The sequence below is a fragment of the Trichomycterus rosablanca genome, chromosome 2 (assembly GCF_030014385.1).
Source record: "Trichomycterus rosablanca isolate fTriRos1 chromosome 2, fTriRos1.hap1, whole genome shotgun sequence".
NCBI lineage: Eukaryota > Metazoa > Chordata > Actinopteri > Siluriformes > Trichomycteridae > Trichomycterus > Trichomycterus rosablanca.
In genome coordinates this window covers 39,306,841-39,320,513 of record NC_085989.1, presented here as the reverse complement: position 1 = coordinate 39,320,513, position 13,673 = coordinate 39,306,841, and the positions used below count along the sequence as shown (strand labels likewise).

The 13,673-nt window shown below is 37.4% G+C and overlaps 1 protein-coding gene across 1 annotated transcript; it reads right to left on the bottom strand.

Annotated features, from left to right (window-relative positions):
- Positions 1-1,472: 1,472 nt before the first annotated feature.
- On the bottom strand, positions 1,473-11,757 carry shfl (shiftless antiviral inhibitor of ribosomal frameshifting). The gene is made up of 10 exons (XM_062990823.1): positions 11,677-11,757; positions 6,676-6,811; positions 6,495-6,544; positions 6,358-6,396; positions 6,211-6,267; positions 6,076-6,117; positions 5,733-5,888; positions 5,068-5,171; positions 3,309-3,466; positions 1,473-1,838 (listed from the first exon to the last, which is right to left on the bottom strand). Exons 1-10 carry the CDS (start codon positions 11,698-11,700, stop codon positions 1,615-1,617), a joined length of 990 nt encoding a protein of 329 aa, XP_062846893.1. The 5' UTR covers positions 11,701-11,757; the 3' UTR covers positions 1,473-1,614.
- Positions 11,758-13,673: the final 1,916 nt, after the last annotated feature.

Genomic DNA, 13,673 nt, shown 5'->3' with positions numbered 1-13,673 from the left:
AGAGACAAAATGAGAAAAAGAAATCCAGGAAATCACATTGTAGGATTTTTAAAGAATTTATTTGTAAATTATGGTGGAAAATAAGTATTTGGTCAACAACAAAAGTTAAACTCAATACTTTGTAACATAACCTTTGTTGGCAATGACAGAGGTCAAACGTTTCCTGTAAGTCTTCACCAGGTTTGCACACACTGTAGCTGGTATTTTGGCCCATTCCTCCATGCAGATCTCCTGGGCAACATGGACTTTCAACTCCCTCCACAAATTTTCTATGGGGTTGAGGTCTGGAGACTGGCTAGGCCACTCCAGGACCTTGAAATGCTTTTTACGGAGCCACTCCTTCGTTGCCCGAGCGATGTGTTTGGGATCATTGTCATGCTGGAAGACCCAGCCATGTTCCATCTTCAATGCTCTCACTGATGGAAGGAGGTTTTGGCTTAAAATCTCACGATACACAGCCCCAAAGCATGATGTTTCCACCCCCATGCTTCACAGTAGGTATGGTGTTCTTGGGATGCAACTCAGCATTCTTCTTCCTCCAAACACGACGAGTTGAGTTTTTACCAAAAAGTTCCATTTTGGTTTCATCTGACCACATGATAATTCTCCCAATCCTCTTCTGGATCATCCATATGCTCTCTGGCAAACCTCAGATGGGCCTGGACATGTACTGGCTTAAGCAGGGGGACACGCCTGGCACTGCAGGATTTGAGTCCCTCTCGCCGTAGTGTGTTACTGATGGTAGCCTTTGTCACTTTGGTCCCAGCTCTCTGCAGGTCATTCATCAGGTCCCTCCGTGTAGTTCTGGGATTTTTGCTCACCGTTCTCATGATTATTTTGACCACACGGGATGAGCTCTTGCGTGGGGCCCCAGATCGAGGGAGATTATCAATGGTTGTATGTCTTCCATTTTCTTACAATTGCTCCCACAGTTCATTTATTCACACCAACCTGCTTGCCTATTGTAGATTCACTCTTCCCAGCCTGGTGCAGGTCTACAATTTTCTTCCTGGTGTCCTTTGACAGCTCTTTGGTCTTGGCCATGGTTGAGTTTGGAGTCAGATGGACAGGTGTCTTTTATACAGATAACAAGGTCAAACAGGTGCCATTAATACAGGTAACGAGTGGAGGACAGAAGAAGTTACAGGTCTGTGAGAGCCAGAAATCTTGCTTGTTTGTGTGTGACCAAATACTTATTTTCCACCATAATTTACAAATAAATTCTTTAAAAATCCTACAATGTGATTTCCTGGATTTTTCTTTCTCATTTTGTCTCTCATAGTTGAAGTGTACCTATGATGAAAATTACAGACCTCTCTCATCTTTCTAAGTAGGAGAACCTGCACAATCAGTGGCTGACTAAATACTTTTTGGCCCCACTGTATATATATATATATATATATATATATATATATATATATATAATTGTAATTTTGCATGGAGAAGGCTGTCTACAGATACATAGTGACAGGGTAAGATACACCATAGTCTTAAAAGCAAGAGGTGAAGGGTAACTCTGAAGGAACAGATAGTGTAGCATTTTATTAATCTGGTTTGACCAACTTTTTGGTCCTGGTGTAAAGCACCCTAGCAGATACTCTCATGGCATTTTCTTTAGCTGCTAACACTGTCTTCTGAGTCGTTGTCATCACTTGCCTCCTCCTGGATGTCATCTAGGATGAGTTCAGACAGGCTTTCCAACAGGCTGCCCTGGCTCAGACAGGTGTTTACTGTAGAGCCACTGCTGATGTGGTGGTCGCTGGGGTGCACCACCACCGGCTTGCCATTTCTTTTCCTGCTGACAGGGTGAACACACTCTGTTCCAGGGACATGGGGCTCTAAATTAAAAGACAAATATTAAAAACTAAATTTGTTTCTGTTGGTTGGCTTTTAGATGTACATACACTGGCGGTTTTATTAAGTACACCCACCATTTATTTTCAGTAAATATAATTGCCATTGTATTCATCAATCTACATGTAATCACCCATAATGACAACGTGAGAATGTGCTTTTTAGAGATTTTGGAAAATTACATAAAATCAAAATCTGAAATCTCTTGTCCATAAAAATAGACTGTTTGCTGTGGCACTTCAAATTGTGGTCAGGTGTATCATGTTTGCTTTAGGTATTCCTGAGGTGTGTCTAGAACTTAATTAGTGTCGATCTCTAGCTATTTAAACTGACTGAACAAATTTCAGAAAGGCAAAGCTCTAGGTTTTTAAGGTCCACAATTTACACTGCATTATCAGGACAAAAAAGGAGACATGAAGTCCAAGGAACTGTCTGTAAGGTCAAATGCTGGCAAGGGTTAGATCAAGGTGAGAAATTTAAATTGTATCCCAGGACCACAGTGGCCTTAATAATTATAAAATGGAAAAAGGCTTAGAGTCTCTGCACACATTTTTGGACTTTCTCATCTTGTTTCAATGATGCTGTGGATATTCACAGGGTCAGTGACAACTCTTTTGGAACGGGGTCTGTATTGTTAAGAATACACCTCCTTGTTTCTACACTCACTGTCCATTTTATTAGCTCCACTTACAATATAGAAGCACTTTGTAGTTCTACTACTGACTGTAGTCCATCTGTTTCTCTGCATGCTGTGTTAGCCCCCTTTCATGCTGTTCTTCAATGGTCAGGACCCCCACAGGACCACAACAGAGCAGGTATTATTTAGATGGTGGGTCATTCTCAGCACTGCAGTGACACTGACATGGTGGTGGTGTGTTAGTGTGTGTTGTGCTGGTATGAGTGGAGAAGACACAGCAGCGCTGATGGAGTTTTTAAACACCTCACTGTCACTGCTGGACTGAGAAAAGTCCACCAATCAAAAACACCCAGCATCCTGTGGGCAGCATCCTGTGACCACTGATGAAGGTCTAGAAGATGACCTAATCAAACGGCAGCAATAGATGAGTGATCATCTCTGACTTTACATCTACAAGGTGGACCAACTAGGTAGGAGTGTCTAATAGAGCACATATCAGCACAACACACACTAACACACCACCACCATGTCCTTGTCCCCGCAGTGCTGAGAATGATCCACAACCTAAATAATGCCTGCTCTGTGGAGGTCCTGTGGGGGTCCCGACCATTGAAGAACAGAGTAAAAGGAGGTTAAAAATATGTAGAGAAACAGATGAACTACAGTCAGTAATTGTAGAACTACAAAGTGCTTCTACATGGTAAGTGGAGCTAATAAAATGGACAGTGAGTGTAGAAACAAGGAGGTGGTTTTAATGTTATGGCTGATGGGTGTATATATACAGTATATGTATTGTAGTTTAGCAGTATTGTATTACCCTGTCTGTTGTAGCAGTCCTCTGCAAGGCAGCTGTGCTGGTGCCTTCTCCTAGGCCCTGGATCCATGAAGTTTCTGCGTGGTGGCAAGATTTTTGTTGGCATAACAATGCAGCGGCAACCATAACATGGCGAGCCCAAGTCCATCCGTCCAAATCCCCTGTCAGAAAAGCAGAATCTAAGTAAAACTGTGATATATTTGGAATCATGTTTAAACAAAGGCTAGAGCATGTAATTAAACCACCATTGTGAGGTAATACCATAATTTTCCTCACAAGCCTTTGTATGTGTACAGTTACATTCCTGAGGATTCAGAGCACTCCTCACTTTTTTCTAAATTCAATTAGTGAACTACAATCAATTCATTTGCAATTTGTCTGTTTGTCAATGCAACTGTAAAACATCCCATAATTGCATGGTAGAGGCTTTATATAAATATCTACCAAGCACACTATACCTACTGTTAACCTACTGATTTGAACACACCCTTTTCAACTACTGCAATTACTAAAATGCAGGCCTCAGATATGTCTTTCCAGTGGCCAGTAGCAAACTGGGAAGAAATGAATAAATACATGTAGACATTTGATTTCTTTGTCAACTAGTATGATTGATTTTTTTGACCTATGTACAAAGAGCTAAAGCTACTTTCAAAAACCAGTCTAAATGACATCAATCAAATGTTATATTTAAGATATTTATAAATTAATAATAGAAGTTCTAAAAATGTCATTTGTAACCATTATAAATTAAAGCAATAAGCCACGAGAGGCCGTGCATTACTGTGATTTTAGCACGGGGATGACGAAGCGGAGTGCCTAAAACTTCTTTCCCCATGCTAAAATCATAACAGTAATGCACGGTCTCGAGTGGCTTATTGCTTTTATAAAACGGCGGTCAACATAAAATATAATAAATACAACAATGTTTAATTCATAAATGTATTTATCGTGTATAAACTTACAATAAAGCATTCTTCCGCGACGCAAAATAGTGCGATAAACAGTGTTGCTAGGCAACATGAGGGCGAAAATAACATAAATTTTTTCTATTCAGTGGCGTATTAATATGGAATGATGTGAGGTGGTCCTAGGTGTGCGTTTATCGGGGATTTTACAACGGCTTCGAACGCGGCTCAGCCAATCAGATTTTAGGACCGGAACTATCCGTTTTATAAAATCCATTTTGGATAGGACATACAATTGGGACCCGGAAAGTGCAAGTTACAATCTGTAACAAAGAATGATGAATTGTAATTCTGTACAGAACAGGAATAAGGGGGTGGGTCTCAGTATTCTCCCCATGTAGTCATTTTTAATTCCATATTGCATTTTCTCTGCCACTTGCACCATCCCTGCACTGGTTAAAGAGAACCAGCACCCAATCCCTGCAACACATGTGCAGTCACTGCTCACCTCTTTTCACCAGCCAGCAGTGCGTTTTTACTAAGAGGCAAAAAAAAGAGACGGAGACCAAGAGTCAAGCTATGTGCCCTATATGAACCCCCACCACTTGTGCCAGTTTCTTAACCAAATACAGAGATCGCATTTTGCAGTGGCAATGAGGAGACACTCCATCTGATCTACCCTTCCCCAGATATAGTCCCAAACTTTGAGATTGTTGTATGTAACAATTGTGGTAGTATGGTTAGCATAGTATATAAGACTCTCCAATGGGACATGGTGAGAGAACCTAGAAGACATGTTAAACACAGTTCGTCAATACAGGATACAAATCTGGTTAGCACTTGTGTCTACATACTTGAAAGACCGCATACAGTTAGCGCAGTAGAACTCTGCAATGCCCCACATTTTGCCCACTGGTACATGGTCGTATTTACGTCTGCATCTCCGACAGCGAGACACCTAAAACAAGTTTAAACAAAATCAGTCTGTTTCCCTCTCTTTTTTCTCAAATCAAAACACTCATGCCCCATGTCTACTAGTAGCCCACCACTGCAGAACTCCAAGTTGGAATCTCAGTGCTATCATCTACACAGACATGATTGGCTATGTCTTGGAGAGGAGGTGGCCAAAGCCCTGAAATGAACTGATGCCTTGTCCATGGTATTACTGCCGGCAGATACTCATTTTGCAGTATCGGTATCGGACATAAAGAAGTGGTATTGAGCCAGCCCTAAATAAAAACATAAATGCCCACACACCATGCATGAACCTTACACAGACCGGGAAAGGCTGCAGGCTAGCATTTGCTTACTTTATCAAGTGCAGCTGCCAGCTGCTTTAAAGAAATTCTACAGAAAGCCATACACATAAAGAGAAAAACACTAGGGACTCTGATTTTATTGTCTTCTCATGCTGGCACGTGACCAGATAACAGGCATCACTTCTGCAGTGGTAATTCAGAGACTCCCCATCTGACCCTTCCTCTCTTAAACCGCCAACTGTGTCTGTAGAGCACTTTACCTTTTTTCTCCTAGGGACTCGTCTCCACCAGCTCCTGTCACATTGCTGGCAGGCAAACTGGTGGTCATCAGAGGGGATTAGGTTTTGCTGTGCCTGATCAAACATGCGCTTATTCTTCTCTGTTAGTGGCAGAACCCGAAGTTGCTGCACAAGTTCCTAAAAACACAGCACACGGACACAAATATGACATGTTCTAATATTTACAGTGTGATATAATACAGCCATTCATCGTTGTTTTGATTTGTATAAAGCCAAATAATTGCAGAACAATTGTTTGGCAATTCATTGAGCAATTTAATACTTGAACAGGTAGTAAGTTGAAAGAGGGCTTTAGGTAACTGACCTTTATGTCTCTGTCCCCCTTAGGACCTTTGTTTGTATTAGGCTGGAAAAAATAAAGTAGATAGATTATAGGTTGGCACTGCAGAATCTGCTGTTTACACATTGCTTAATACTAGAGTAAAGCACCTATACCTACTTCATTAGAACTACCAGCATCTTTACTGGCTCCTGATGTTCTTTCTTTTCTCCTCTCCTACACAGATTTGATACTGTTATTTGAAAAGTCTGGGTTAAATATTAAACAATAAAGGTTAAATGGTAAAGATTGATGCAGAAATGTTACCCTTTCTCTTTCCTCATTCTGCAGTTTCTCCACCACATTCTGTGTGTGTGAGCATGAAATGAAGTCATTGTTTTCACACATGCAAAACAAGCTCTTTGCATAAAGACATTGTAAAATCTAATGCAGATGCTGTTTACCTTAACAACAGGATCATTTTCCAGACACCATTGGTCCTCCACATCCAGATCTGCACACACAATATTGTATAAAATACAAAAGAGTACTTAAAATTAATTGTAAGGCAGGCATGTGCAGTGATGGGTTAATTACACAAAACCATGTTGGTCAAGACAAGCAACTTCTTTTAGAGCCATTCACCATTATCTTTCATTAGGATGATCACCATTGCCACCATTGAGTGGTTGTTGCAGTATCTTCGCATAAGCACAGTTGCCTTGCTGATTGGGATCTTTCCATGGAACTTTTCTCTCAGTCTTCTGACACTTATTTCCAACTAGAAGTAGACAGACACAGCAAATTGTTCGCATTTGTATCAACAGCACACAACTCAAACTGTTGCAAAACCACTTACACCAAGCTGACAGTTCAAATTGCTAACCTATCAGCACCTATAATATACATTCAGCTTAAAATATTTTAGCAGCTTCAGTGATAATTAGTTAAAATTAGGGCTGTCACACGATTAAACATTTTAATCATGATTAATCGCGATTAAAGAACCAAATGAATCACGATTAATCGACTACAAAAACAACTAAACAGAATTTGAACAGTTATGCACATTTTTATTGCAAGAAAATGTTTACAAAAAAATAAATAAATACATTTATGCTAAAATTATTAAATCCAAATTATTTTTTAAAAGCCAGCCAATGCTTATATAGAGTTGTTAACAGTTACCCATCTTTAAGCCAATTATTCAAAATGACAAGTCTGTTCACATTATCTGGCAAAAGGGTGGATCTTTTTCTGTTTATAACCCTGTCACTGGTAACCACTGGAACCATTTCTAGATGCAACAAGTACAACGTCATGTAGACCCACATTGTTAACTATGTTAAAGTGTCTACAGTCCATTGCGATTAACAACTCTTTGTAATATTCCATGGGCTTTCCATCCAAATTCCTCTGAAATAAAGTTGCCTGAGCTCATTTTGCCTGTAATGCGTATCCGTGCACGCAGACGCCTGACGAGACAAAAGTGTGCTTTGACCAAAGATGATATTGAAGCGTCAATTAATAACTGTAATTTTGTCTAGTGATGATTTCTCACACTTTTTGAAACCAAAAATTATTACTCAAAAACACGATACATTTCGCGATATGTAGCAGCAGCAGCGCAAGTAATTTGTAACTCACGACCGCAAACTGGAAAAGGACCCGTGTTATCACTACAGTATAAACACAATAATGCTATGGTAACGCAGCGCAAATGACCACAGAGACACATATTTAAAGTGGCACAAACATAGCTCAATAAAACATAGTTTGATTCAAAATTTTATTCTAAATTAATTTTTTTAGTCGGGATTAAAATTTTAACCCGTTAAAGCACATCCCTAGTTAAAAAGGACATGAAAATGTCTGTGTGGTTAATTAGCTTACTTTTACACTGAAAATACATGTATTTTAAAATGAAATAGAATCAAAATAAATTCATTCTTGATAAAAAAAAAAAGCACCTGTAAAATTATTGACATGCATACAATTTCATACAACCCAAATGTATGAATCTGGGGACAAATTACCATAGCCATTACTCAACATGGATGAACAAGTTTAGACAAAACACATACTGTATTGAGTCATTCTTTAATTTGGGGTACATTCCATGTCCAATGATAATAATTATATTTATTCTAACTATTTTCTTTAAAAATGTCATATTTTACCTATTAATGGAAAACATGTTGTAATATCACAAAAACATTATGTGCATTCTATGCTTCATTTAACTTGAAATTTGTCATGATGTTCCTAAATGAACAGTTTTTGCTGTGTCCGTTTTTTAAGTTGAGGGTGCCTTGGTTTCAAAATAATGAATAAAATCATTAAGGGCAACAACATCTATTTTTTATTTATTTCAAAAGTTTAAATACTAAAGAAAAATAATATTTTTTAAATTGAGTTTCTCTTTTAAATAATTTAAATATCTTTATTTATTAATGTCCGCAAAAGTTCTGTCAACTATGTTACTAACAGAACTCCACTCAGCAACTCAAAAATGGTTTGTTCTAAAACTATGTGACCAGCATTACATGATATCATTCATCTCTGTGGAGGGTATATTGAACACACTGTGGTGAATGTCCTCTTATTTTTAAAATATTTTATCTATAATAGAACATTGTCAATGAGTATATTAATTGACCGTCAACTATGTTACATACATTGTCATGGTTAAATTTTTTTTATAATTTTAATTCAAATGTATGTTCAAATTAGACATTATTCTGTTCATGAAATGACATGTGGTCAGCCAGGCAAGGTCTACCACTGAAGTTATGGGTCAAAATAGGGATATTGTCAACTATGTTACCTGTCAACTAAGTTACCTAGTAGTCTACATCTACTGTCCCTTTAATATAAAAAAAAAAAAAAAATGAATGTTTAAGCTTTGCAAATAGTGGATATGTTACACTAAAGGAATATATTAACTTGAACCACTGATTGTTCTATTGAGAGAGAACATTGTTTTTGTACTTTTTTGGTGATGTGAAATGTACCCCAAATTATAGAATGACCCTATTACATATGACAAAAGAGTGCCGAACTTCATGAATCAGCCAGTGATTTTAGCATGCCTAAAAATATCCATAATTATTAACTTTAAACAAACCAAAATGCAAAAAACTGCTCAAAAAAGGACATATTAGGGGGAGTGGTTTAAGACACAAATCTTTCCTAGAAACATCAAGGTTTCGAATCTATTGTTACAATCCACATACATGGTAAATGATTGATATGATTTATGTCATTATGGACTTCATAAAGTTTTGGTATTGGACCAATAGTTCAGTAGATAATGCAGTAAACATGGTACTGCACCTAATTCTTAAGCACCTCGTTCGGCAAAGGAAAAAAATCCTGGTTTAGATTTCAGCTTGGCATCTAATGCTGTCATTCTAGAATCATAAATACATTTTTCAACTCAGCATTCCCTCTTCCAACTGCCAATGGAGCACTGACTTCTTTACAGTGTGTGTGACACAGTGCACGAATGGTACAATATGCAAAACACTGTATGCAACAGGTGTTTCTTACAAGAATGTGTCCTTCATCAGTGTCTACAATCAGTATTGTTTGCTAGCATTAGACACATTTATGAAATAAAGTAAAGTAGGAAGTAAAAAGTAAAAACTGGAAGTAAAAATATGAAAATGTCCAGTTATATTACACAGCAGGTTTCCAGTTGCATCAAATATGTATACGCATCTGGTCAAATGTAATGTTTTTTGTTGTTTTTTAATTAAAATAATGTAAACATGAACATCATTTAATGGAAATCATTATGACACTTTTCTGCAAACTTTAGTGCTCAGTTGCTAAATTACTGGGGGATAATTAAATGTAAATTATTAACTGCACATGTCATACTTTATGTATTTATTTTGAGCTGTGTGCTTTTAGTCATTCTGCTTATGAATTATAAAATCCTCCAAATGTAATATTTTGACATACTGTGTGTGTATGTGTATACATACATACAGTGCCAGATATATTAGAAATATTTAACAATAGATTTAAACTTTGTAAGAAACCCAAAATTTCATCCAGAGGTTTTAGCAATCTCACCAGAACAACAAGGAAAACCCCATGTTACTCCAAAACACCTACAGATTGACCTGATAAAGACTGCAACAATGTGTTACTGGCATCCATAAGACCTCATTGGCGGGAGTGGAATGCACTTCACCCCTGACCAATAAGCAAAGGAAGGGTGGTTAATATACAAGAAAGAATTTGGATAGGCCATGTCATATGGAGTGACCAATCAAAACGGGAACTGTTTGGCGATATGAATCAGCTTTTTGTCTAGTGCAAGAACATTGAGGCCAGAAGAACACTATTCCACGGGCAAACATGGTGGTGGGTCAGTGATGTTTTATCTGCTGCAGAACCTGGCAATCTTGACCATTTGACTGGCATCGAAGATTCACAGAAATACCAAGACATTTTGATAAGAAATGCTATGCTTTCTGTGGTGAAATTGAACCTTGGTGATAATTGAACTTCTCAGCGAAACGATAATCCCAGGCAAACTTCCAGTTCAACCAAAGCTTGGTTAAGAAAATCAGAACTGGAATCTCCTTCTCAAAGATTTAAACACTATAGAAAACCTTTTGGTCGGATTAAAAGAAAGCAGTTGCAGCACAAACGACATCAAACCTCAATGAATTTAGTGAATGGGTGTAGTCTCCGCAAGAGAGGAGGCAGAAGCTTGTTACCACCATAATGTAATATAATATAGTACATTAAAACTGTGCTAACTGCTTCCTCATTGAGATAAGCAACTGAGTAGGTTACAAGCCAGATAAGTCTGGTGTGAACTGAAAAAATAGAGAAGAAAACATATGAATATGTATTGGATTTATTTTTCACATGAAATGGCCTTTAGCTTCAGTAGTTTGAGAAACACTGCTGTATAGGACTGATCAATTTGTAGTGGTTTAAATGTAACATTGAACAGTTAAAATTACTAAGAAATAAACAGATTATGTGTAATCTCTAATATTCTAATACTATACCATACTTATAAACTGTACTAACAGTGATGTGTACACAGTTAAAACCCTTAGCAATGTTGCTGTGACAGCTCATTGTATTTAACAACAGTTAATTGCAGCTATTATATCTGCAAATACTCCACAGCTTAAAAATAAAAAACTGGTTTCTGTGCAAGGTGCATTCACTTTTAATACAATACAACTCAAAGCAAACATTCTAATGTATGTTTTTAAGTAATTAACAGTTTATCACATATCTAAACTTGGTCTAAATGTGTATTTGTAGGCAGATTTGATAAAAGCATTTGTGTTTCCCTCTTATGTATAACTGTGCTGGTTTAAAAGTGGGTTTTAATAGATAAAAACAAATAGATATGAATAATAATGATATCTAATATACTTAAAATGCATACCACACTCTCAATACGACAAAGTATGGTATATGTACCAAATAATACACGTGTAATAAATTATAAATGAGAATTGTGCATGTAGAGACGTTATGCAGCACATTACGGTGTGTAATATTACAGAAACTAAAAGGTTGTAACTGGAATCCTTCTGCACCCACATAAGATTTTAATAATGAAAAACAAAGTAGTTTGTAACAGGCCTACTATTGTTTACATACCTCAGTTTCCTCTTGGCGACTCATTTTGTCATTAGACAGAAGCGACTGGGCTGCGAACAACTCAGTTTTCCCGAACAACAGTCAGCTCACTTCACTTTCGGTTTCCATATTGAAAGCTGTAATTAAATGAACATCCATCAGGTGGCGCCATAAGCTATGGAAACAATACACGAGGGCGAGACAAAATGGACACCACATGAAAAATGAGACCGACTTGATGAGACTTAGCAATGATCATCCAATTGAATTGAATTGCAGGTCACAAAAGTACATTAGCAAGGAGGAGTAGTGGCCACCAAAGGGGGATCGTCAGGGCCCTCTACACCCTCTAATAGCACTGTTCCACCAGCACGATGCCAGTGCTGGTGCAAAAATCATGAACAGTTTGGCACTTTTACACCACAAATTCATACGTTCTTGAGCCAAGAAAATTGGTGTAAACGGGTCAGTTCCTAAAAGATCTGCTAGTTTGCAAGAACCAGCTCTTTGTTGGTGGAAAATAGGTAAGAAATGGCATAAGATTTTCTAAAAATAATAAAATATGTAGTAATATAATAAGTGACCAGTTCTAATTTTATCTACTCACAATTTAAATAAATCAACATTTAAACAAATACAAATCTAAATAAATCCTTCATACCTGCATACAGTAGACCCTGTTACGAACGGTTTACCATATGAACATTTCGGGTTAGGAACGATCTTTTTTAACTTAACGTACAAACTAATTTCGGATTACGAACCAAAATTCTCGAAACACGTGACGTCACGAACAAGCTGACTCCAACCGTCTCTCTCTCTCTCTATATATATACAGTGAGCAAACATTCAGACAGCGGATGGTGTTTTTTTTCGGTGTTTTCTTTATATTTTGTAAAATTCTACGTATATTAAAATGGCCAAAAAGAAGCTGCAGAGAAAGCGTTGTTGTGTTGTATAATTACTCCTGCTAGTAGCTGTCACTGTGTATCAGACAGAGGGGACAGTGAGTAAGTGCAATTGTAATTGCACCTACAAAATACAACACTACTGAAATAAAGAAGGAAATAATAAAGAAATATGAGAGTTATTGTTGTTTCTGGTAGATACATTTTATATAAAAAGAAGGAAATGTATTATGGTGTATTGTACAGCACACGTACTGTGCTGAAATGTGATGTGTGTGTTTTATGTACAGTACTACTGTGTATTGTTTTTTATTATTGTTTATTACAGTAATGTATATTCTATAATTTAAGATTAAGGGAAAATATACTTGTATTTATAACAAAAAAGAGCATTTAAGACATTAGAAAGGTTAGGTAAGGGGGGTTTGGGAGGTCTGGCACGGATTAATTCTATTTACATTATTTCTTATGGGAAAATTAGGTTTAACTAACGAACATTTTGACTTAAGAACAGCCCTTTGGAACCAATTAAATTCGTACGTCAGGGGTCTACTGTATTCAGTTTGTGTTGAAATGAAAAGAGGCCTTTTGTTGCCCTCTATTGTACAGCCCCAAATCAGAAAAAAGTTGGGACAGTATGGGAAATGCAAATTAAATACAAATGCAGTGTTCCTTACATTGACTTTTATTTTATTGCAGACAGTTTACACCCAAGATATTTCATGTTTTGTCTGCTCAGCTTCATTTTATTTGTTAATATATCTCCACTCCTGCATTTCAGGTCTGCAACACATTCCAAATAAAGTTGGGACAGGGGCAATTTAGGGCTAATAATGAGGTGTCTTAAAGTCTTAAAACTCGCAGCATGACAGTATGTTGAACAGGGACAAACTACATTAGCAAGGAGGAGTAGTGGTCACCAAAGGGGGACCGTCAGGGCCCTCTACACCCTCAAATAGCACTGTTCCACCAGCATGATGCCAGTGCTGGTGCCAAAATCATGAACAGTTTGGCACTTTTACCACACAAATTAATATGTTCTCAGAAAAATTGGTGTAAATGGGTCAGTTCCTAAAAGGTCTGCTAGTTTGCAAGAACCGACTCCAGCAG